Below are 27,280 nucleotides of genomic sequence, written 5' to 3'. Positions count from 1 at the left end.
TTAATATTTAGCAAAAATCTTGTTATTTAAGAAAGACTTAAAAATATTGAGACAACAAAATCTCCAAAATTCAAAAACTGTAGAAAAGCCCATACAAATCGATCGACACCCAGTCACTTTTAAAACTAAATAAAAATTGTCATAAAATACACGAGAGGAAAAAACAAAAAAAACGTAGATCACAACTAGCAAGCGTTTTTTTTTTTGTGTACACAACTTGAATATGGACTATGGCGGCGAGACTAAACTGATGATGGTTGTATTAAATAACCGCCAAAAAGGCGAAAATATCAACAACATCAAAACTATACCAAACGGCATATAAATTGTGTGCAAAATAAAAACAAATGCATGAGACTACAGTGCTGGAGAAAAGTTTTTGAAATTTAAAACCATTACCAACCATTTCTTAAAACCTTAACCAGCGCATGAAAAATAGGTTTGTCAATTTAATTAGGGCAAAATTCATTAGGTTGTAAAAAGATTTGATGGATTATATACGCAGAGAAGGAATATGACGACCCCAAAACTCGTTTCGGAGCATAATTTTACACCCAAAGAAGGAATATGAATGCCTCCAAGAGCAAAATGTTATTTTAGGACGGTGAACATGTAACATTTTTATCACAACCATATTATTTTCTCGGACATAATGTATTTGATTTCAGCAACCATTTTATGTTTTGTGAAAAATCAAAATTTTAGCGGCAAAAATTTTCCCACAAAAATAACATTTTGCTCTAGGAGGTGATTATATTCCTTGTCTGCACTGAAAAAAATGCATGCCCGGTTCCAAAGATTTTGTTTTTACTTTACTGATTCTGAGCCAAAGTTTTGGCATCTTTAAAATAAAGACCTTTTTAGGGTCCTATCTAGCTTTAAATCTAGGACCAATATAATTAGAATTACGATACATTCTTGTTACGTACAAATAGCGTTGCCACAATGAAATTTTATTTTGAACCAATTTTTTGTAAAAAATCGGGCCAATATTCCTTCCAGCGGACCAAATTCCAAATTCAGACAGTCAACCTGCAATAAAATCCTTGGACTCTGTGTTCCTCAACTCGAAAACGGCCATCGACTGCCGCAAATCTCTCAATGAGATGGTTGAGCAGCACAATATTCACCTAATATGGGTGCCTGGACATAGGAACATACCGGGGAACTGCGAAGCAGATGAGCTAGCAAGGCTAGGAACTACCTTACATATTCCAGGGGAACTAGAATCTGTTGGTATGCCTCTGGCTACCTGCAAGCTCTTACTGCGTGAGAAGGCAAATGATGGCAAATGTTCGATGGGAGAATTGCAAGGGTTGTAACGACACCAAGCAAATATGGCCCCATTTAAACTTAAACCGCACACTAGATATGCAAGTGTTCTCGAGACGCCAGATATCACTTCTGATATCTGCTATAACGGGTCGCTGCCTGATAGGCGAAAACTATTGGTGCGAAGTATAATGACTATTGTATGAGCTGTCATGATGCGGAGGAAAAGGAATCAATAAAACACCTCTTGTGTGAGTGTCCTGCATTTTGTGTAAGGCGTAAGCAAATTTTAGGGGCATATAGCTTCAGATTACTGGCGGACCTGGAAAACGTTAACTTAAGCAGTCTGCTAATGTTTTTGGAACAATCTGGTTGGTTCAACAGAAGAAAATAATCGAGAATGTTCAGCGGTTAAAACTAGAAGTGCCTATATGTAATAGGTACTTTTAGTTAATGTGGTATCACAATGGACTGAATAGTCTAAGTGAGCCTGAATCTTAATCGGGCTGCCACTCTAACCTAACCTAACCTAGGGGTTGCAATCACATCATAAAGTCGTCATTTTGACTTCTAATCCCATAGTTTTGAACATACTATTGTCTAAGTAATTAAAAATTGAAACACTACACTGAAAAAAATGTACGTGATACTAAAGATTACGCAACTTAAATTTTAGGTCGAACAATTTACAAAATATGAAGGGCAATTTTCTTTAAAATAATGCAATTTTAATTAAAATAAAGTTTATAATCATTGCATCAAAAATCTTTTTTTTATTAAATTTAGGACAGATATTTTGGAAATTTACGTCGAATGTCTTTGACCTAAGGCAAATTTTCCTCAAAGTAAAGAAACTGATTTTTTATTTAAAGAAATTGCCATTAAATTAACTGAAAAGTTGTTTCTTAAAATTTAAGATAGGCTAAGACTTTTTTGAGGATTTAGCATTTTTGGTTTAAATTTTTTTTTACAATTAAGAAAACATTTTTATACCCTGCGCCACACTGTGGAACAGGGTATTATAAGTTAGTGCATATGTTTCTAACACCCAGAAGGAAACGAGATAGACACATGGTGTCTTTGGCAATAATGCTAAGGGTGGGTCTCTGAGTCGATATAACCTTGTCCGTCTGTCAGTCCGTCCGTCTGTCAGTCCGTCCGTCTGTCAGTCCGTCCGTCTGTCAGTCCGTCCGTCTGTCAGTCCGTCCGTCTGTCAGTCCGTCCGTCTGTCTGTGAACACATTTTTGTGATCAAAGTCTAGGTAGCAATTTAAGTCCAATCGCCTTCAAATTTGGCACATGTTCCTAATTTGGGTCAGAATAGAACCCTATTGATTTTGGAAGAAATCGGTTCAGATTTAGATATAGCTCCCATATATATCTTTCGCCCGATATGCACTAATATGGACCCAGCAGCCAGAGTTTTATACCGATTTGCATGAAATTTTGTACAAACATAACACTTAGTCGTATAGTCAAGTGTGCAAAATTTGCTTGAAATCGGTTCAGATTTAGATATAGCTCCCATATATATCTTTCGCCCGATATGGACTTATATGGCCCAGAAGCCAGATTTTTGGCCGAATTTGGTTGAAATTTTGCACAGGTAGTAGATTTAGCATTGTAGCTTTGCGTGCCAAATTTGGTTGAAATCGATTCAGATTTAGATATAGCTCCCATATATATCTTTCGCCCGATAGGCACTTATATGGACCCAGAAGCCAGAGTTTTATCCCGATTAGGTTGAAATTTTGCACAAGGAGTACAATTGGTAGTATAGTCATGTGTGCCAAATTTGATTGAAATCGGTTCAGATTTAGATATAGCTTCCATATATATTTTTCGCCCGATATGAACTTATATGGTCCCAGAAGCCAGAGTTTTGGTCCAATTTGGTTGAAATTTTGCACTAGGAGTACAATTAGTAATATAGTCATGTGTGCCAAATTTGAAATCGGTTCAGATTTAGATATAGCTCCCATATAAAGGGTGATTCTTTTGAGGTTAGGATTTTCATGCATTAGTATTTGACAGATCACGTGGGATTTCAGACATGGTGTCAAAGAGAAAGATGCTCAGTATGCTTTGACATTTCATAGACTTACTAACGAGCAACGCTTGCAAATCATTGAATTTTATTACCAAAATCAGTGGCAGAAAATCCGCTTTTTTATCGACAAATTTTGTTCAGCGATGAGGCTCATTTCTGGTTGAATGGCTACGTAAATAAGCAAAATTGCCGCATTTGGAGTGAAGAGCAACCAGAAGCCGTTCAAGAACTGCCCATGCATCCCGAAAAATGCACTGTTTGGTGTGGTTTGTACGCTGGTGGAATCATTGGACCGTATTTTTTCAAAGATGCTGTTGGACGCAACGTTACGGTGAATGGCGATCGCTATCGTTCGATGCTAACAAACTTTTTGTTGCCAAAAATGGAAGAACTGAACTTGGTTGACATGTGGTTTCAACAAGATGGCGCTACATGCCACACAGCTCGCGATTCTATGGCCATTTTGAGGGAAAACTTCGGAGAACAATTCATCTCAAGAAATGGACCGGTAAGTTGGCCACCAAGATCATGCGATTTGACGCCTTTAGACTATTTTTTGTGGGGCTACGTCAAGTCTAAAGTCTACAGAAATAAGCCAGCAACTATTCCAGCTTTGGAAGACAACATTTCCGAAGAAATTCGGGCTATTCCGGCCGAAATGCTCGAAAAAGTTGCCCAAAATTGGACTTTCCGAATGGACCACCTAAGACGCAGCCGCGGTCAACATTTAAATGAAATTATCTTCAAAAAGTAAATGTCATGGACCAATCTAACGTTTCAAATAAAGAACCGATGAGATTTTGCAAATTTTATGCGTTTTTTTTTTTTAAAAAAGTTATCAAGCTCTTAACAAATCACCCTTTATATGTTTTTCTGATTTCGACGAAAATGGTCAAAATACCAAAATTTTCCTTGTTAAATCGCCACTGCTTAGTCGAAGAGTTGTAAAAATGACTCTAATTTTCCTAAACTTCTAATACATATATATCGAGCGATAAATCATAAATAAACTTTTGCGAAGTTTCCTTAAAATTGCTTCAGATTTAAAGGTTTCCCATATTTTTTTACTAAAATTGTGTTCCACCCTAGTGCATTAGCCAACATAAATTTTGAGTCTATAGATTTTGTAAAAGTCTATCAAATTCTGTCCAAATCGAGTGATATTTAAATGTATGTATTTGGGACAAACCTTTATATATAGCCCCCAACACATTTGACGGATGTGATATGGTATCGAAAATTTAGATCAACAAAGTGGTGCAGGGTATAATATAGTCGGCCCCGCCCGACTTTAGACTTTCCTTACTTGTTTCCTTTGAAGTATCCGTTATAATTTGGTGTTTTAAAGTGTCATTTGATTGCACGTAAATAGCCATATTAATATACCGCGAAAAGAAATGAAAATTCGACAAATGAAATCTCTATTCTAATTTCAAGTTTAGTGATCCTAGATTTAATATGTGGCTAAAAAATGTCTTTATTTTAAAGAAGCCGCATCTTTGGCTCGGAATTAATACCAAAATCTTTAAAGGAAGGTCAAAATCTTTGGATCCAAGTAAACTTTTTTTTGAGTGTAGGAAAAATTAATGAATTCGAAAAAATTTTTGAAAAGTGGACCAAAATGGACCGACCGAGAAATTAAAAATCTTTTGGACCAATTTTGGTTCGAACGGACCAAAATGGCAGCACTGCGTACAAAAAAATGTCAGTATAAAAATCCAAATATATTTCAAAAACAAAACAATATTTTCTTAATTCTAAAAAATCTTTATACCAAAAATGCAAAAATCTCAAAATAAATCTTAGCCTATATTTGTAGCGTTTTTATTATAAATCTAAAGATTTCATACCTTAATTACTCCTAAGACGATTTCGTTAGATCAAAAATGTTTTTCTCACTTCAAAGACATACGACTTTAATGGAGGGACGCAAATTTCTAAGATTCGTGTTCTAAATTTGATGAAAAAAAATTTTGAGGCAATGATTATAAACATTCTTTTTATTAAAATTTCATTATTTAAAAAGAAATCGCCCTTAATATTGCGTAAATTGCGTGCCTTAAAATATAGGTTTATAATCTTGCATATTAGATCAATATATATTTTTTTTTGTATAAATTTTTTTTTGTGGCAGCCCGATTAAATTTCAGGCTCACTTAGACTATTCAGTCCATTGTGATACCACATTTAGCTAAAAGTACCCATTACATATGGGCACTTCTAGTCTTAACCTCTGAAAGATTGCTCTGTATATCAAAAAAAATTGTGTTCCCTAACCTTTTTTAGTAAGTCAATATATTTATTAAACTTATGTTTTTATATTTAATGCAAAAAAACTCAACGTATACTTTCCATGTGTGGTGTATTATTTTATTTTTATTTTTTTTTTTGCATTTGTTTCTTTTTAACTGAGACTAACTAGTTTCTGTCCAAAAAAAATTGTACGAATGTTAACACAAAAAAACATAACACCACCAATCGAATACAAAGATAACAAAAAAATCATACACAAAATGACGAAAATCGAACGATGACATGCAAACACCTCAAAACAGAGGAAAAAATATAACAACAAAATCTACGAAATTGTTTTTGTGATTAGTTTTACTCTTTTTTGTCGTTGTTGTTGTTGTTATTGTTATTATTATTGGTGCTTTGTTTAATCTAGGCGAACACTCTTGGCACAACAACAACAAAAAGAAAATAATAGGGAATATATATTTTATTTTTTGATGATCACAAATAACACGCGATTTTTAAATTTTGCCCAAAAAATAACAACAAAAAAATCAATTAGCCGTTAGGTCATTCGATTGGGCAAACGGTCTAAAGAGACTGTTTTAATGAGAAATATTAAACACACGATTTGATTTCAAAAGTAAACGTTGGTTTATTTCCAAAGCAAGTTACACGTTGCACGATAGATCCATAGACTATAGGAGTAAACACCACCGAATAAAATTCTCACCACTTGTTTCAATGATTCTCGACGATAAACGATACGAATCTTAATTTCGTCAAAACAATAACAACCGCACTGTTACCGTCGTCAACGACAATCAAGAGTTCGACTCTTATTAATACGAGATCAGAATTAAGATTCCAACTGAATTCCAAACTGTTGTGATACTTAACGGCGCCGCGGCTAGATCTCTAAACAAACGAGTACAAAGCCGACCGACCGACCGTTCGATTATCACCATTCCAGTATAAACAAGCACAATAAACTAATCGACCAATACGTCAAAGTGTCCAAAACCGACTGACATCAGCTGTATAATGTGTGTGTGTAGTAAACCGATTTTCAGCGCTCTCTTACATATGTGAGTGGATTTTGAAAATAAAAGTTAAAAAGTTTTGCACTTCACACACGACTCACGAATTGAAGCGAAGCCACAAACCTAAACGTTGTTGAGACACGACCGCCACGACAATCGGAGAATAAATATTAAATTAATGAAAAACACAAACAAAGCGACCAAGAAACAACGACACGAACTAAAACATCTTGCAGCTGGGTCACAATGGCCGATGTCAACAAAAAACAAAGCAAAAAGCCATTACTAAAAGAAAATAATAACAGAGAAGCCCTCTACAGATGTGTACGTACGTATGTATGTATGTACGTACATTTGTTCTCTCAGTTACAATAACAGATAGGAAAAATTGTATGCTTCAATTGCAAATGTTAAATAAGTGTCGGCTGTCAACAGAACAGTGGTTCTATTCATATAAGATTGAAATCAGACAAAATTTTAAGAAATCAGATGATGCAAATATCTCAAAAATATAATAAAATATTTTGCTTTTGTTTGTTGCATTTTCAACAATAAAAGTTTTAGACATGTGATGGCATGAGAGAATTTAAAGACCTTTGAGTATCTCGGAACTTTTTCCTTGAGGCACCTAAGGTCATCTTCGACGCTAACACTAATTCATACAATGAAACAAACAAAAACTTAATAAGGAAGATGAAACGTGCTTATTAAGACAGAAAATGTAACGAAAATTAAGAAGAAAACTAAAAAAATTAAGTAGAATTTTCATTCTAATTAAAATATGTTTTTGTTATATTTAGGATTAAAACATCAAGAATAGGCCAAAATATACTTTGAAGGTTTTACATCCTTAATTAAAAGCTTTGTTTATTGCAAAAGAAGATCTACAGTTATTCCCGCTTAATTACCTAACTGAAAATTTCTAATCCTTTGGGTTATTACCGCGGGTGCTACTCAAGCCAAAAAAATCTACCAAGAAAATTTTACCAAAAAATATCAAACAATTGATCTTATTTTGCAACTTTTTTTTTATATTAAAAGAAAATTTTGTCAAAATTTTATTTCTAAAGAAAAATTTGTCAACATTTTATTTCTATAGAAAATTTTGTCAAAAGTTTATTTCTATAGAAAATTTTGTCAAAATTTTATTTCTATAGAAAATTTTGTCAAAATTTTATTTCTATAGAAAATTTTGTCAAAATATTATTTCTATAGAAAATTTTGTCAAAATTTTATTTCTATAGAAAAATTTAGTCAAAATTTTATTCCTAAGGAAAATTTTGTCAAAATTTTATTTCTATAGAAAATTTTGTCAAAATTTTTTTCTATACAAAATTTTGTCAAAAGTTTATTTCTATAGAAAATTTTGTCAAAATTTTATTTCTATAGAAAATTTTGTCAAAATTTTATTTCTATAGAAAATTTTGTCAAAATATTATTTCTATAGAAAATTTTGTCAAAATTTTATTTCTATAGAAAATTTTATCAAAATTTTATTCTATACAAAATTTTGTCAAAAGTTTATTTCTATAGAAAATTTTGTCAAAATTTTATTTCTATAGAAAATTTTGTCAAAATTTTATTTCTATAGAAAATTTTGTCAAAATATTATTTCTATAGAAAATTTTGTCAAAATTTTATTTCTATAGAAAAATTTGTCAACATTTTATTTCTATAGAAAATTTTATCAAAATTTTATTTCTATAGAAAATTTTATCAAAATTTTATTTCTATAGAAAATTTTGTCAACATTTTATTTCTATAGAAAATTTTGTCAACATTTTATTTCTATAGGAAATTTTGTCAACATTTTATTTCTATAGAAAATTTTCTCAAAATTTTATTTCTAAGGAAAATTTAGTCAAAATTTTATTTCCAAAAAAAATTTTGTCAAAATTTTATTTCTATAGTAAATTTTGTGAACATTTTGTTTCTATAGAAAATTTTGTCAAAATTTTATTCTTAAGGAAAATTTTATTCCTAAGGAAAATTTTGTCAAAATTTTATTCCTAAGGAAAATTTTGTCAAAATTTTATTTCCAAAAAAAAATTTGTCAAAATTTTATTTCTATAGTAAATTTTGTGAACATTTTGTTTCTATAGAAAATTTTGTCAAAATTTTATTTCTATAGAAAATTTTGTCAAAATTTTATTTCTATAGCAAATTTTGTCAAAATTTTATTTCTATAGAAAATTTTGTCAAAATTTTATATCTATAGAAAATGTTGTCAAAATTTTATTTCTATAAAAAATTTTGTCAAAATTTTATTTCTATAGAAAATTTTGTCAAAATTTTAGTTCTATAGAACATTTTGTCAAAATTTTATTTCTATAGAAAATTTTGTCAACATTTTATTTCTATAGAAAATTTTGTCAAAATTCTACCAATCTACCAAACAGTAAAACTCTACCATTTTTGGTATAATTCGTGATTAATACCCTAATGAGGCATTTATCCATATTCGCTTAATTACCTCGAAAAGGTTAAACCCACATTATATGGCTGCCTGTGTGGAATTAGAAACAAGGAATTGGAACAAATTCGGGATTTTAGAGAATTCTCCTCTTTATGATCATCCGAAATGATCATGAAAATGAAAATCTCGAGTAAAAATTGAGAGATCTAATTTGATACAATTAGATATGAGCAGATCCGAAAAATGGTAAGATCTAATCATATCTGATTACTATGGAATTAGATCTGATCCGATCTCAATATTGGCCTAGATCTAATGTCTTAAATATAATTATATCTATCCCTATATATAGTTCTATCTGATGTTAGATCTCGTCATATGTTGAATTATATATATTTATATCTAATTCTGTCTCATCATATCGAGGTAAATCTGCTTAGATCTAAAGTGGCCAATTTTGATATCGTATCATATCTAATTAGATCCCCCAATTTTTACACAGGATACTAATTATAAGAGCTCAAAATTGCCCCCCTTAGATCTGAGCAGATATACCCAGATACTATGAGATAGAATTGGATATAGTTATATGTAATTGCATATTTGACGAGATCTAACATCAGATCCAGAAATATATAGGGAAATATATTATTATATCTAAGACATTAGATCTAGTTCAATATTGAGATATGATCGAATCTAATTGTAATTGTACCATATACGATTAGATCTTAAAATTTTTCGTATCTACTCATATCAAATCGTATCAAATGTAGATCTCTCAATTTTTACTCGGGTATAAAAATTCATCTAATTTCTCAAGCGGATGGACGGACAAATATATTTAAATGGAATCACGGGCTCATACTGAGTTCAACGCCATTTTCACAATTACTTCTTCATTTTCGCTCTATATAAAGGGTGATTCTTTTGAGGTTAGGATTTTCATGCATTAGTATTTGACAGATCACGTGGGATTTCAGACATGGTGTCAAAGAGAAAGATGCTCAGTATGCTTTGACATTTCATCATGAATAGACTTACTAACGAGCAACGCTTGCAAATCATTGAATTTTATTACCAAAATCAGTGGCAGAAAATCCGCTTTTTTATCGACAAATTTTGTTCAGCGATGAGGCTCATTTCTGGTTGAATGGCTACGTAAATAAGCAAAATTGCCGCATTTGGAGTGAAGAGCAACCAGAAGCCGTTCAAGAACTGCCCATGCATCCCGAAAAATGCACTGTTTGGTGTGGTTTGTACGCTGGTGGAATCATTGGACCGTATTTTTTCAAAGATGCTGTTGGACGCAACGTTACGGTGAATGGCGATCGCTATCGTTCGATGCTAACAAACTTTTTGTTGCCAAAAATGGAAGAACTGAACTTGGTTGACATGTGGTTTCAACAAGATGGCGCTACATGCCACACAGCTCGCGATTCTATGGCCATTTTGAGGGAAAACTTCGGAGAACAATTCATCTCAAGAAACGGACCGGTAAGTTGGCCACCAAGATCATGCGATTTGACGCCTTTAGACTATTTTTTGTGGGGCTACGTCAAGTCTAAAGTCTACAGAAATAAGCCAGCAACTATTCCAGCTTTGGAAGACAACATTTCCGAAGAAATTCGGGCTATTCCGGCCGAAATGCTCGAAAAAGTTGCCCAAAATTGGACTTTCCGAATGGACCACCTAAGACGCAGCCGCGGTCAACATTTAAATGAAATTATCTTCAAAAAGTAAATGTCATGGACCAATCTAACGTTTCAAATAAAGAACCGATGAGATTTTGCAAATTTTATGCGTTTTTTTTTTTAAAAAGTTATCAAGCTCTTAACAAATCACCCTTTATATAAATAATGTATAATAGTTGTCTTCTCTTGACTGATTTATTTTTAAAGATAAGTAAATAACTCACCCTGCTTTTATGAAATATTTGCGTACAGCATTTCGAATCGAATGAAAGTAATTATATTCAGTAGAACTTATATTTTATTTTATTCGCCTTACTTGACAATCACTTTCGATTGAAAACCTTTTGTTGGTTCACTGCATTTAAAAGTTGATTAAATTTTTGCATTTAAGTAAATTAAATAGATCATGTACGTAATTAAATCTAATATCATTTTCATTGAAATGAAAACTATAATATTTAATAGGGATGCAAATGTGAGATCTGAATTGGGGGATAATAGAGAGGACTATTAAAAAAATTGTAAGACAACCTATAAAAACCATAATTTTAACGAAGAAATTTTTAGATAAAAGGGGCTTTTTATTGATGAAATGGTACATTTTCAGGTACTTTTTCTTGATGATATGGTACATGGGAACTATGTCCACGTTTTCCACCAAGCTTTAAATAAAAAAAGTCTATACTATAGATAAAGACAATTATATGTTTATAAAATCTTGGCAATATTTAGATGGAACAATTCCAAAGTATTGGTTGGTTAAAACTAATTGTTTCAAAAAAAGTGTTTTCTTTTTTCAGAGAAATACTAATTGATTCAAAAAGTAACTGTGAAAACAAGCTGATTTTCGTCGCTTTCTTAGTGGAGCGGAGAAGGGTTTATTCACCAAAGGATTTTGATATCCTGAAATCGTATCTTTAAGAACGTTGCATTTTTGTCTTCAGTTATATTTTGTCATCAATAGTAAGGTATATTTTTACATTTATTTATAAAGAATAATAATAATATTCAATGACTCTTCTCTCTGTGTATATATACTGTAAAAATTATATAAAATTTAAAAAAAAAAATTATAGGTCTTCAATACATATTAAATGTTACTATATGAATATAATTTGTAGTTATAGTACATAGTATTTTTTTTTTCAATTATTTATTAATGGCTTGTGCTTGTGGCTCTATTGGCTAAGTAAATGTGGAAAATAACTTGGTTTCTAGGTCATTTAACAACAAATCAATGTAATGGAAATACTATGAAAATTGTATAGAGACGAAGGTTAATAAACGCTTAGAGGAAATAATGGAAGACACACCTTACAACAAGTCGTTCCATTTTAAAAGGAAATAAATTTCTTCGTGTTGGTTATGCTGTTTGAACTTTAACCCTGTTAGGTTTGTCCATAGAGTCTACTGAAAAGTGAAAATATCAATAATTTATTCGGAATTATACAATATTTTTAAAAGGCGTACATTAAATTAAAACAACTGTCTGGAAAAAAATAGAAACAAATTAAAACTGTTGTAATTAAAATGCGAGGAAATTCTTACTTTTTAATAAGTTGATGTCATGTCGGGTATTGAGAATGTATTTTGTATTTGGATCATTTCCATGGTGCTTATATTTACATGTTCACATTGTCAATTTAAATATTTAGTGTAGCCTTTAGGTAGATATTTTTTTAAATTCTTAATAATTTTTTATTGAATATTTTGTCAATATTTTGTATTGATCAAAATGTTATTTATTCCCTTCACTTTCTTAGCCAACAAGGGTACACGCAGAGAAGGAATATGATCACCTCAAACATGTTTCAAGAGCAAAATGTTATTTTTATATGGTGACCATGTAATATGTTTGTCACTAAAATGATATTTTCTCGTCAAATATAACCTGCTTGCCGAAATCAGGTACATGATTTCCTACAAAATAACATGGTTGCGAAAATAACATTTTGCTCTTAAAACATGTTTGAGGTGATCATATTCCTCCTCTGGGTGTATATAAAATTATAATAATATTTAAAGAAATTTTAAATATCACTTAAAATAAAAATGTTCTACTCTTCTTGTTTGTTTTTTTTTATAAAATATTTAATATGTATTATAAATAAAACTTTATCCATTTTCAATCTCTTTATTTCTGTTTTTTATATCCAAAATTTATTGGCTTGTAATCGCTTTTCAATTCTCTATCTTTGATTAGTTTTTTTTGTTTTTATAATTTAGGTTTAATAAAAAAAATTAATCAAAATATTATTTTTTCATGTATTATGTAACAAATAAAACATTTAACTTTTTTGGCTAATTCTAAAAATTTTATTTAGGTCTACTTTTATTACATTCCCCTTCTTTCTAAAATGTTGCTTAAATTTATTTTGTGTTATAAACCTTTGCCTAAATTGTTATTGAATGAATAAAATTATTGATATAACTTCGATGTTATTGAGAACACGGTTGCCAAATTTGGAAGAATTCTACCAAAAATGGTAGATTGGTAGATTTTTTTTGTAGATTTTCCAAAATATACCTCTCCAAATAAGAAGTACATCAATTTCTATAGAAATAAACTTGTGACAAAATAGAAATAAAATTTTGACAAAATTTTTAATACAAATAAAATTATGACAAAATCTTCTATAGAAACAAAATGTTGACACAATTTTCTATAGAAATAAAATGTTGACAAAATTTTCTATAGAAATAAAATGTTGACAACATTTTCTATAGAAATAAAATTTTGACAAAAATTTCCATAGAAATAAAATTGTTGACAAAATTTTCTATAGAAATAAAATTTTGACAAAATTTTCTATAGAAATACAATTTTGACCAACTTTTCTACAGAAATAAAATTTTGAGAAAATTTTCTATTGAAATAAAATTTGGACAAAATTTTCTATAGAAATAAAATTTTGACAAAATTTTCTATAGAAATAAAATTTTGACAAAATTTTCTATAGAAATAAAATTTTGACAAAATTTTCTATTGAAATAAAATTTTGACAAAATTTTCAATAGAAATAAAATTTTGACAAAAGTTTCTATAGAAATAAAATTTTGACAAAATTTTCTATAGAAATAAAATTTTGACAAAATTTTCTATAGAAATAAAATTTTGACAAAATTTTCCATAGAAATAACATTGTTGACAAAATTTTCTTTAGAAATAAAATTTTGAAAAAATTTTCTATAGAAATAAAATTTTGACAAAATTTTCTATAGAAATAAAATTTTGACAAAATTTTCTATAGAAATAAAATTTTGACAAAATTTTCTATAGAAATAAAATTTTGACAACGTTTTCCAGAGAAATAAAATTGTTGACAAAATTTTCTTTAGAAATAAAATTTTGACAAAATTTTCTATAGAAATAAAATTTTGATGAAATTTTCTATAGAAATAAAATTTTGGCAAAATTTTCTATAGAAATACAATTTTGATGAAATTTTCTATATAAATATAATTTTGACAAAATTTTCTATAGAAATAAAATTTTGGCAAAATTTTCTATAGAATTAAAATTTGACAAAATTTTCTATAGAAATAACATTTTGACAAAATTTTCTATAGAAATACAATTTTGACAAAATTTTCTATAGAAATAACATTTTGACAAAATTTTCTATAGAAATACAATTTTGACCAAATTTTCTATAGAAATAAAATTTTGACAAAATTTTCTATAGAAATAAAATTTTGACAAAATTTTCTATAGAAATAAAATTTTCTATAGAATTAAAATTTTAATGAAATTTTCTATAGATATAAAATTTTGAAAAAATTTTCTATAGAAATAAAATTTTGACTAAGTTTTCTATAGAAATAAAATTTTGACAAAATTTTCTATAGAAATAAAATATTGACAAAATTTTCTATAGAAATAAAATTTTGATTTTTTTAAGGTTGGTAGATTTTTGGTACATTTTTCTTCAAACTTTTGTAGATTATTTTTGGCATGAGTGGCAACCGTTCTTGAGAGTCGTGGCAAAATGACGATATCGATGATGCATTCAATGAATGGCAATAAAACCTCTCCAAACGTGACTGCAATTTCTCAAGCATAAATAAATATCAATTGGGGTGTTGAGGTAAAACAAAAAATAAAACATTTCTAAAATCATTGGGCCATACAATCGCTATTTACAGGCAAAAAAATAAATAAATAAAAAAGTAAATGATTTCATTAACTATTGAATTAAAATAAAATAGGATTCTAAATGAAGGTATTGTAGAAAATGTATTTATATTTATTCCAAAATCTAAGCGTGACTTTTAAGGTTGTAAAACTTAAAGAAAGAAATGAAGGAAAAAAAGGAAAATCATTGATCTGTCACAGAATTACATGCATTCCCATTTATTAAGAAATTTTATTTATATAATATGGAACTAGAAAATCAAGTATAAATTAAATTCAAATCACAATTTTTGCTGAGTTGGCAAGAAATTATCATTAAGGGGTATTTGAAAAACTGTTGAAAATTGAACGGTCATTGGGATCAACTGAAAGCAATAAAAATATTCTTTTTTTTGCAAATTGTCGCTATTATTGAAGATCTCAAAGAAAAACAAAACGTTATATCTAATGTTAAGTGCGAAAGGCGGAAGGCCTACATGAAAGAACCATATCATCAACAATTCGCAATGATGCTCCACGGCATCAACACAATAGGTTAGACACCATTTAAAGAATAGCCAGACAAAAAACGTCATATAATCAATTCAAATCAATGTTAATAAGTGCCACTGATGATATGACATTGTTACTGATTTGCCGACAAAGCAACAGGGAGATGAGTATAATAATTTAAGAAAAAGAAAAAATATAAAATTTAATTTTTTTATGACTTTTTTCGGAAAATTTCATTTCTATAGGATTTTTTTTGTTGAAAATTTTCATTTTTACGAAATTTTGTCAACATTTTATTTTTATAGGAAATTTTGTCACAATTTCATTTCTATAGAAAATTTTCTGAAAATTTCATTTCTATAGAAAATTTTCTGAAAATTTCATTTCTATAGAAAATTTTCTGAAAATTGCATTTCTATAGAAAATTTTCTGAAAATTGCATTTCTATAGAAAATTTTCTGAAAATTGCATTTCTATAGAAAATTTTCTGGAAATTCACTTCTAAAGAAAATTTTCTGAAAATTTCATTTCTATAGAAAATTTTCTGAAAATCTCATTTCTATTGGAAATTTTCTGAAAATTTTATTTCTATTGGAAATTTTCTGAAAATTTTATTTCTATTGGAAATTTTCTGAAAATTTCACTCCTATAGAAAATGGTATCAAAATTTTATTTCTATAGAAAATGTTGTCAAAATTTTATTTCTATAGAAAATTTTCTGAAAATTCACTTCTAAAGAAAATTTTCTGAAAATTTCATTTCTATATGAAATTTTCTGAAAATTTCATTTCTATTGGAAGTTTTCTGAAAATTTTACTCCTATAGGAAATTTTGTAAAAATTTCATTTTTGTAGGAAATTTTGTCAAAATTTAATTTTTATAGGAAATTTTCTGAAAATTTCTCTCCTATAGGAAATTTTGTCAAAATTTCATTTTTATAGGAAATTTTCTGAAAATTCACTTCTTAAGAAAATTTTCTGAAAATTTCATTTCTATATGAAATTTTCTGAAAATTTCATTTCTATATGAAATTTTCTGAAAATTTCATTTCTATTGGACGTTTTCTGAAAATTTCACTCAAATTTCACTAGGAAATTTTGTCAAAATTTCATTTTTATATGAAATTTAGTCAAAATTTCATTTTTATAGGAAATTTTCTGAAAATTTCACTCCTATAGGAAATTTTGTCAATATTTCATTTTTATAAGAAATTTAGTCAAAATTTCTTTTTTATAGGAAATTTTGTCAAAATTTATTTTTTATAGGAATTTTTGTCAAAATTTATTTTTTATAGGTAATTTTGTCAAAATTTATTTTTTTTAGGAAATTTGTCAAAATTTATTTTTTATAGGAAATTTTGTCAAAATTTATTTTCTATAGGAAATTTTGTCAAAATTTCATTTCTATAAGAACGTTTATCAAAATTTAATTTTTAGAAAAGGTTGTCAAAATTGAATTTCTATTGGAAATTTTGTCAAAATTTCATTTTATAGAAAATTTTGTCAAAATTTTATTTCTATAGGAAATTTTGTCAAAATTTCATGTTATAGGAATTTATGTCAAAATTTTATTTATATAAGAAATTTTGTCAAAATTTCATTTCTATAGGAAATTTTTGTCAAAAAAAAAAACATTCTTTAGGGAATTTTGTAATTTCTATGGGAAATTTTCGGAAAATTTCATTTCTACAAAAATTTTCGGAAAATTTAATTGCTATAAACATTTTCGGAAAATTTAATTTCTTAATGCATTTTTTTGCAAATTCTGAAAAAATTCCACTTACAAAGGAAAAATTTTGAAATATACATTTCTGTAGGAAGTTTTCTTCTATATAAATTTTCTGAAAATTTCATTTCTATAGGAAATTTTCTAAAAATTTCATTTCCATAGGAACATTTCTAAAACTTTCATTTCATTTGGAAATTTCATTTCTACAGGAAAATTTCGGAAAATGTTATTTTTATAGGAAATTTTCTGAAAATTCTATTTCTAGAAGACATTTTTTGAAAATTCCATTTCAAAAGGATTTTTTTTTACTTTTTCAAAAACTTTTATTTCTATAGGAAATTTTCTGAATGTTTCATTTGCATAGGAAATTTTCGGAAAATTTAATTTCTATTGGCAATTTTTTGCAAATTCTGAAAAAAAATTCACTTCCAAAGGAATAATTTAGAAATATTTATTTTATGGAAATTTAATTACTATAGGAAATTTTCTTGAAATTTCATTTTTAAAGGAAATTTAGGTGAAAATGTCATTTCTATAGCAACTTTTTTTTTTGAAAATTTCGTTTCTATAGGAAATTTGCTGAAAATACTTCCCTCGTCAACTGAATTAAATATGCTTACACAGACTACACGGTTGATCAATATTAATTTAAATTTCCTGTTATAAAAACGATTTTTAGTTCATTATATGCGTAGTTCGTTATAACCGTAGTGTCTAGTCCTGTGGAAATTAAATTACTTTGAAAACAATTTCTTTTTATTTTTCTGTTGATGATATTTTTCGTTACAACCATATTCGTCATTTGTATGGAAAATTCTAGAAAAATCTTTGGAACCTGTAAACATGTCCCTTATAATCGTGGTGCATTATAAATGTGTTCCACTGTATAAATTAAGACTGGAACATTTTGTAGCGATAAGAAATTATAAATAAAAAATTATAAAGTAAAGAACACATGTGTTAGCTTATATTTAATACATGTCAATTACAAAGAAAGGCAGCATAGAATTTATTTTAACCTCTTTATAAATCAATTATCATAAATGGTTGACATTTTATTGTTACTTTCCAACAAAAGAGAAATATTCTTTATTTTTTTTTTTTTCATTTTTTATACCCCCCACCAAACGGGCTATTTAGCGGAAATATAGCTCAGACTTGTTTTTTTTTTGTTTGGTCTGCAAACAGGTCAAGTTCGAAGATGCGCAATATCGGTCCAGGTTTTATTATACTCCGCGATTTAATTTTTATCCGATTTTTCGGAAATATAGAGGTAATTCGAACTTTAAAAAACTATACCAACCCTAGCTGGCATTAGTCTATATTCTGCTATAACACCATATAGATCAATATCCGGAAATATTCATCAGTTTTATGCCATATATCCGGTCTCTCGTTTTGTGTTCTTGGAAATATAAAACACGCAATTTTTATGCGATTTGTGAAATTTTGGTGTATCTCCATATACCAGAGACAATTTGTATTTTGTTTTTTTAATTTCCTGAAAATTAAATTATTGTAGCAAAATTTTCAGAAAATTATATTTACATAAAAATTTTTAAAAATTCTATTTCTTTGGAAAATTTTGATTCTTACTTTGAAAATCCAATTTTTATGATGTTTCTTTTTTTTCTAATTTAAATTAAAAAAAACTTTTTAGTTTTTTCAGAATAATGTATTTTTATAAGAAATTTTCTGAAAATTTTAATATATAGGGGAAATTCTGTAAATTTTACTTATATATGCAAGATTTTCTTTAATTTATATGCAACTTGTAGAAAAATCTACTCAATATGATTATGTACCAAATCTAAAATGCAAATAAATTTGCATCATTCATTGTGAAATTCACTTACCACCATTCACGCATTGCTTCAACATCAGGCGACGAACTCGTACCACCCGGACCTGGAGCTGAGGATGCATTTCCGCCGGCAGTTATACGATTTATACCTAAATGGTCTTTTACTGCAGCATTAGGGGTGCATTCTAAAGCAGCTGTAGGAGGAGCACCACCACCACCACCGCCCATAGCTTTTATGGAATGATTCGTGGTGTTAGCTGTTTGGCTGATGGTAGTGGTAATTGGCAAATTGTTGATTCCGCCACTAGTTTTACGTCTTACGTTTTGTAAACCATTCACTTGTGATTTTGACATACTTATATTTATTAATTAATTATCACGAATTCTTTTTTATTTTGTACACTAAAGAGCTATCAAGGTACACATTAAATTTAGCAAAATCCAAGAAAATTTATTAAATATCTATGGCAATAGATATTTCTATAATTTCTTTTTAAATATTTTTTTGTATACACTTGTTTCTTGTCAGAATTATGCTCGTGAAGTGAATTTAATTTTTAATCAAATGTTCCAAAGATTTTTTAATGTATCAATCACTGCACCACCATTGTTATTGTTTCCGCAACCAACCACAACACACGACTGATGTATATTGGCCATATAATAAATTAGGGTTGACATACAGTGATAATATGCCTCAAAATATGGTATATGTATTAACGGTAATATTTAACTATAACTGTGAGTGTGAGAGACCAAGAGAGGAAATATCTGAAAATTTTATTTATATTGGTAATTTTCTGAAAATTTTATTTACTATAGGAAATTTTCTGAATATTTCATTTCAACAGAAAATTTTCGAAAATTTTCTTTCTTGTGTGAGAGGCTTGGCCTTCAGAAAGTATCTGAAAATTTTATTTATATTGCTAATTTTCTGAAAATTTTTTTTACTATAGGAAATTTTCTGAATATTTCATTTCAACAGGAAATTTTCGAAAATTTTCTTTTATTATAAGAAATATTTCGAAATTTTTTTCTCAATGTAATTTTCTGATTCTTCTATATATTTTTTTGCAAAATTTAATTTAAAAAAAAATTTTCTGAAAATTTCTCTTATTATATATAAGAGAAATTTTCAGAAAATTTTGTGAAATTTGAAATTGGGAAATATGGATCAACTCAAAAATATTTTTTGGCCATAGATTATTAAATTGTATGTCGAAATAAAAAGTAACCGGTTTGTGGATCCAACCGGTTATTCGGTACGTTTAAAACAAAAACATTTCGAACAGTATATCCGTAGAGGATAATCGGATATTACAAAACATGGCTGAATAAGGAGGTTGAATCACGATAACAAAAACAACAAATTTCAATATGTAATATAATACCCACCAAAGTTAAGAATGGAAGTCAGTCAAATGGATCTTCGCCATCTATTAACAAAAACTGTTTATGATGCAGTTTAAAAACTGATGTGCGTGGTATTTTGGGTCTGGCATATGTCATCAAGATACTCAAGTCATCTTTGAACAATTCTCCAGCTATGAATGCGCGAGTTTGTTTGAGATGCATTTGCTATGCAGTGTCATTTGGAGAGCTGCAATCACCATAAACATATGATTTTGACATCTTAAAATTTTGTCGAAATAAAAAAATTGTAATCATATGGGCCCATGATTTAACCTTCTTGTTCAGCCGTGTTACAAAATTATTTACTTACACTTTACAAACGAATAACCGGTTACCAGGTTACTTCCCCCAAGAAAAGGTAATTGTATCCAAGAGAGGAAATTTCTTCAAACAGTAAATAGAAAATTTTATTTTTTTAAGAATTTTTTTGAAAATTTTAATTTTGCTACAGAAAATTATCTGAATTTTTTTTTATGTATAGGACATTTTTTCAATTTCATTACTATAGGAAATTTATAAAAATTACTTTTTTATAGGAATTTTTTTTAAAAATAACTTTTGTATAGGAAATTTTCTGAAAAATTCGGTTTTAACTAGAAAACTTTCCGAAGAAATCGTTCTATGGGAAATTTGGGCCCATAGAGAATTAAATTGTATGTCGAAATAAACATTAGCCGGTGTGTGGACGTAACCTGGTAACCGGTTATTCATGCGTAAAGTGTACGGATAATAGTATATAAACGAATAACCGGTTACCAGGTTACTTCCCCCAAGAAAAGGTAATTGTATCCAAGACAGGAAATTTCTTCAAACAGTAAATAGAAAATTTTATTTTTATTTAAGAAATTTTTGAAAATTGTAATTTATCACAGAAAATTACCTGAAATTTTCTTTTGTCTATAGGAAATTTTTTCAATTTTATTACTATAGTAAATTTATAAAAATTACTTTTTTATAGGATTTTTTTTAAACATCTTTTGTATAGGAAATTTTCTGAAAAATTCGGTTTTAACTAGAAAACTTTCCGAAGAAATCGTTCTATGGAAAAATTGGAGCATCTACAAAAAATTATTTGGGCCCATAGAGAATTAAATTGTATGTCGAAACAAACATTAGCCGGTGTGTGGACGTAACCTGGTGACCAGTTATTCATGCGAAAAGTGCACGGATAATCGTATATAAACGAATAACCGGTTACCAGGTTACTTCCCCCAAGAAAAGGTAATTGTACCCAAGAGAGGAAATTTCTTCAAACAGTAAATATAAAATTTTATTTTTATTTAAGAAATTTTTGAAAATTGTAATTTAGCTACAGAAAATTATCTGATTTTTTTTATAGAACATTTTTTCAATTTTATTACTATAGGAAATTTATAAAAATTTCTTTTTTATAGGATTTTTTTTAAACATCTTTTGTATAGGAAATTTTCTGAAAAATTCGGTTTTAACTAGAAAACTTTCTGATGAAATCGTTCTATGGAAAAATTGGAGCATCTAAAAAAAATTATTTGGGCCCATAGAGAATTAAGTTGTATGTCGAAACAAACATTAGCCGGTGTGTGGGCGTAACCTGGTGACCGGTTATTCATGCGTAAAGTGACCGGATAATCGTATATAAAATTTTCTGAAAAATTCGCTAATATAGGAAATTTGCAGAAAAAAACTGTTATATCGAAATAAAAATTAGCCGGTGAGGCACATAATCGGAATACCGATTATTCAAGCGTAAAGAGTACGGATAATCGGATTTATAAACCATTATTTACTTACACTTTAGAAACGAATAATCGGTTAACAGGTTACCTCCCCCAAGAAAAAGTATTTGTAGCCAAAAGAGGAAATTTCTTTAAATAGAAAAAGACACAAACTAGAAAATTTCCTAAAATTTTCATTTATCTATAGTATTTTTTTTTTAATTTTCTGAAAATTACTTTTATATATGAAAATTTCTGAAAAATTCGGTCTTTTATCTATAGGAAAACTTAAAGGAATTTCATTAACTTACAAAATATGTAAATAAAGAGAGAATAGGAAATTTCCTAAAATTTTCATATATCCTTAGTTTATTTTTTTTTCTTTTTGAAAATATCATTTGTATAGTAAATTTTCTGAAAATTACTTTTACGTAGGAAAATTCGTTTTTTTATCTATAGGAAAACTTCATAACTTCATTAACTTACAAAATATCTAGTTAGGGGTTTCTACTTAGTTTTTTTTTTTTTTAATTTAATTTCTATAGAAAATTTTCTGAAAATTTTGTTTTTATAGGAAAATTCCCGAAAATTTCACTTATATAGCAAATTTTCTGAAAAATTCTTTCCTTTATCTATAGGTAATTTTATAACAATTTCATTAACCTACAGTATATATTCATTTATTTATTATTATAATTCTTTTTGTTTTTGAAAATTTAATTTCTATATGAAATTTTCTGAAAATTTCGTTTATATAGGAAATTTTCTAAAAAAATCGTATCGATGGGAAATTTGGAGCAACTCAAAAACAGAATTTTTTTAATGACAAAAAACATTAGCCGATTAGATACCGTTTAGTCGAGCCTCAAGGGTAATTAAATAACCATTTTTAAAACCGGTTCAAATGAACCGATTACCTATCCAAGGATATATGATCTGGAATATTATCCACACATAGTGGATATATCTGCACAAACTTTACTTTCACGGATATATAGAAGTGTTATGGTGGCTAATATGTTTTGTTTTCTGGACGAAATCCTGTTTTCCCCAAGGTTACATTTTCATCTGAATTAATTTTAGAATACGAAATTGTATGCAATCAATGCTTTAACATTTTTTTTCCTTCCAAGATTTAGCACAGTTGGATAAAAATCTAATTATAAACAATTTTTGCATCTTTAATTTAGAGTTTAGGTGAAAAACCGATTAAATGCAAACGGTTATTTGATACCTTTGTATCAGATAGTTGTTTTTATTAATAAACGGTTTTATTAAAAATCCCGTTTGACCTCCTTTTCATCGTTGTATATGCGCAATGGATAATCGGATTTTTTTTTAACGAATTTACCTACACCAAATAATCGGTTAACCGGTTGCTTTTTCTAAAATAAAATTTTTGTTGTAATCTAAAGGTTGAGATTTTAGAAAAATCTTGAGGATTTAGCTTCACTATATATTAGCAAGATGATATTCTGAACATTTCACTTGTCAATATTTTTTGCTGTATATTATCAAAGAGTTATTTTTAGAAATAAATTGTTTCTAATAAAAATAACAGAATTACTTTACTCTTATTCTCTTCGCCTTCTTATAAAATATCAAAATTCTTCAAGCTACAACAACCAGTTTCTTAGTTTTTTAGTAAAAATGCAAATTTGCCCTTGAAATAATGTTTTAACGTACACTTATGGTTGGTTTTATGCCATTAACTCTCACACTATTCGTACTACAAAACAACAAAATGCCATCACTGATGAAATAGTTTGTTGTTGTGGTTGTTAATTTCACAAAACTTCTTCATGGCACTCAGCGGAATCTTTAAGCACTGAACACTTTATGTATCTCGATCTATCGAACTCTTTGTATTGTTTCAACACTTTACATTGAATATAGGCTCACTAATTACTTGAAATTATCTTTTCCGTTTCCGTATTACCGTTTTACCAATTATTTAATGCCAACGGAACGCAGAGACCACATAAACACGACGAAAACGACAAGAAACACAAAAAATCAGAGATGACATCTATGATAGTGGTACACAAAACATGGTACAATTTGTTTACATTTCTTTGCTGAGTGATCATGGTATAAATATAATATGGGATATCAAAAAAGTAATTTTTTCAATATATTTTTGTATTTAACAATTGTCTATTTTTTCCATATATCTATTAAATGAAAAAATATAATAATAAAATATAAATTTCTTATTCATGCTTATTCATAATTGTCTTATTTAGATTTAACTTGCTGTTTATTTCCTGTATGCTTAAAACAAAATCCCATCTCTATTGAAAGTCCAATTGAGAGAGCGTGAGAGAAGATAAAGAGTAACTGTCAAAGGCAGCTAAATAGTTTCCTCTTGTATTCATAGATGGCGCAGTGAGTAGTGTCTAGCAAATATACCAGATGTCGTCGGTGTATTTTATTAGTTGTGTTCAACGAGCACTAAATAACGGATGTAACGTTTTGAATGTTTAGGATTTTCTTGATATAGATTTTTATAGATTTTTTATTATATATTAAAAAAATAGTTACAATTACCACACATGAGGTCCATTAAAAAGGGGGAATTATTACTGCATTGTAAAAGCTTCAACTTGTACTGGTATTAAGTTTATTCACCAAGTCTTATTTGAAGATTAAAAACAAATGACAAAGCGAGCATTTCTATAAATTTTTTCTCCCCCTCTATTTGACTTACTTATAAGTGTTTCCATCGACTATAAAATATTTATTACGTATTTTATATTTGTATTTTTGTGTGTCTTATTTTCGTTTTACAAAATTTGTTCTCCACACGTTTTGTCGTCATTTCTTCAGTTCATTCATAAAACTAAAAACAAATTTTATACACACAGGAAATTGTTCCAAAAAAATTTGCATTACAATGAATGTAAACAATGGAATTTTAAAATTAAACACCGAAGTGCTATATATAGTAGTGCACACAAGAATGCTGAAAGCAGCAAACACATATATACCACAATAGTAAAACATTAAAAATTGGAAATTTTGCGTGAATGAGATTTGTCGATAAATGGTTCTGGATGAATTTCTTAATAATATGATATGAAGTACAAACACAATCATAACGGCTGTCGGCAAGCGAACTCTTCTTTCTGTCTCAGCATCGTCTATGATCTCATGGTTACAAAATCAGAAATATCAAGAAACTGTCTTTATTTCTCAATATTTCACTCGGAATCAAACAAATGGGTATTTGGATTGAAAACAAAATTTTTTGACATTATTTATGAAACCTCCTAATTATGTTTTCCCTTCTACAAATACATTTTAATTGTTATAAAAAAAATTACAGCCAGTTTCTCATATCCAATAGAATAATTACGTTTGACTTGAACGTCCACAAACAGGTGAATTTATAAACGAAAATCTGTTTTTTTTGCATTTCTTTTTCCATATGAGAAAACAGCTGTTAACGTTAAAAGATATTTATATTTTCATATTTACTTACCGAAATTGGCTTCTCCTCTCCAGTATATCCTGTACACGATTACGCCTCAAAGGAACTGGTGATGTTCCCGGTGATCCTTCCTGTGATTCAGCCACCATGGTACGTGCTAACATTAAATCTTCTTCCTTCATTTTTAAATTATTGGATTTACTGAAGTTTTTTTCTGTTTTAGGTTTTTTAAATTTAACTTTACTTTTTGTTCGCTTCGCTTCAAAGTTTATCACAAATTAGTACATTTTTATTAGACTCATTTATTCTCGACTGAAGTAATAGATAGGATGTTGTTATTAGATCCGAAATATATATAAACATACCTAGAGTCACCGTGGCCTTACATACAAACTGTTCGGGGATTCACCTGTATCTCTCACTAACACTCCAACAAGCGATCTTTTGAGACATATCTGTGAGAACCATTGAATTAAACCCAAAATGGGACTGAACCTACGATTTACTATATATATTTTTATCATTTGGTAAATGGGTCGTCTTAAGTTCGTTTTTATTGCAGTAGACCTGACACTATGAACGGAACTATATTAACCGAAAACAATCAGCAGTTTCGTCAGAAATGCGCATCTATAAGCATGGAATAAAGCCACAATAGGTCCAACATCGGAAAGTGGTTGGGCCTACACACAAAGAAAAAATAAGTAATGATTTCTTAATTCAATTACCCGCTTGAAGCTGGGACGAGAGCTCCGAAGCAATCGCGAACTGAATTGAATGATGGGTAGCGGAGAAAATCGGGCAGCATTAGAGCTGAATTTGATAATGGCTATCGAATATCTTAGAAATACAAGCATAATTTTGATCAAGCTGGGACTAGAAACTGAGTCTTATAAGCCCATATTCCGCATTACTCGGCACATAATACGGGGTTACGGTATGGAAGACTAAGAAAGCAATCAAAATTTTATTTCTATAGAAAATTTTGTCAAAATTTTATATCTATAAAAAATTTTGTCAACATTTTATTTCTATAGAAAATTTTTGGAAAATTTTATTTCTATAGAAAATTTTTGGAAAATTTTATTTCTATTGAAAATTTTTGGAAAATTTTATTTCTATGGAAAATTTTGTCAAAATTTTATTTCTATGGAAAATTTTGTCAAAATTTTATTTATATAGAAAATTTTTTCAACATTTTGTTTCTATAGAAAATTTTTGCAAAATTTCATTTTTATAGAAAATTTTGTAAAAATTTTATTTCTATAGAAAACAATGTAAAAATTTTATTTCTATAGAAAATGTTTGGAAAATTTTATTTCTATGGAAAATTTTGTCAAAATTTTATTTATACAGAAAATTTTGTCAAAATTTTATTTATATAGAAAATTTTGTAAAAATTTTATTTCTATGGAAAATTTTGTCAAAATTTTATTTATATAGAAAATTTTGTCAAAATTTTATTTATATAGAAAATTTTGTAAAAATTTTATTTCTATAGAAAATTGTGTCAAAATTTTGTCATAGAAAAATTTTGTCTATAGAAATTTTTTTATAAATTTTATTTCTATAGAAAATTTTGTAAAAATGTTATTTCTATAGAAAATATTGTCAAAATTTTATTTCTTGAGAAATTTTTGTCAAAATTTTTATTCCTATAGAAAATTTTGTCAAAATTGTATTTCTATGGAAAATATTGTTATTTCTATAGAAAATTTTTGCAAAATTTTATTTTTATAGAAAATGTTGTCAAAATTTTATTTTTATAGAAAATTTGTCAAAATTTTATTTCTATAGAAAATTTTGTCAAAATTGTATTCCTATAGAAAATTTTTGCAAAATTTTATTTCTATTTAATTATAATTGCCGTAT

The 27,280-nt window shown here is 28.2% G+C and overlaps 1 protein-coding gene across 8 annotated transcripts in view; it reads right to left on the bottom strand.

Annotated features, from left to right (window-relative positions):
• Positions 1 to 25,602, bottom strand: part of Nadk1b (NAD kinase 1b) — a 77,855-nt gene extending 52,253 nt beyond the window's left edge. The window contains exons 1-2 of one of the 8 annotated variants that reach the window (XM_075313715.1): positions 23,861 to 23,878; positions 18,921 to 19,278 (exon numbers count right to left, since the gene is read on the bottom strand). In XM_075313715.1, the coding sequence (XP_075169830.1) occupies positions 18,921 to 19,222 (302 nt within the window). In that variant the 5' untranslated portion in view covers positions 19,223 to 19,278; positions 23,861 to 23,878. Of the gene's footprint in view, positions 1 to 5,929; positions 6,116 to 6,184; positions 6,203 to 6,289; positions 6,576 to 10,933; positions 11,032 to 18,920; positions 19,640 to 23,860; positions 23,879 to 25,459 lie in introns of those variants that run through there. The other 7 variants (XM_075313717.1, XM_075313714.1, XM_075313720.1 and 4 more) reach the window with 7 other exon arrangements.
• Positions 25,603 to 27,280: the final 1,678 nt, after the last annotated feature.

Source organism: Haematobia irritans, chromosome 5 (assembly GCF_050003625.1).
Source record: "Haematobia irritans isolate KBUSLIRL chromosome 5, ASM5000362v1, whole genome shotgun sequence".
NCBI classification, from domain to species: domain Eukaryota; kingdom Metazoa; phylum Arthropoda; class Insecta; order Diptera; family Muscidae; genus Haematobia; species Haematobia irritans.
The sequence above is the reverse complement of the archived record's forward strand: the minus strand, read 5'-3'. Positions and strand labels throughout refer to the sequence as shown.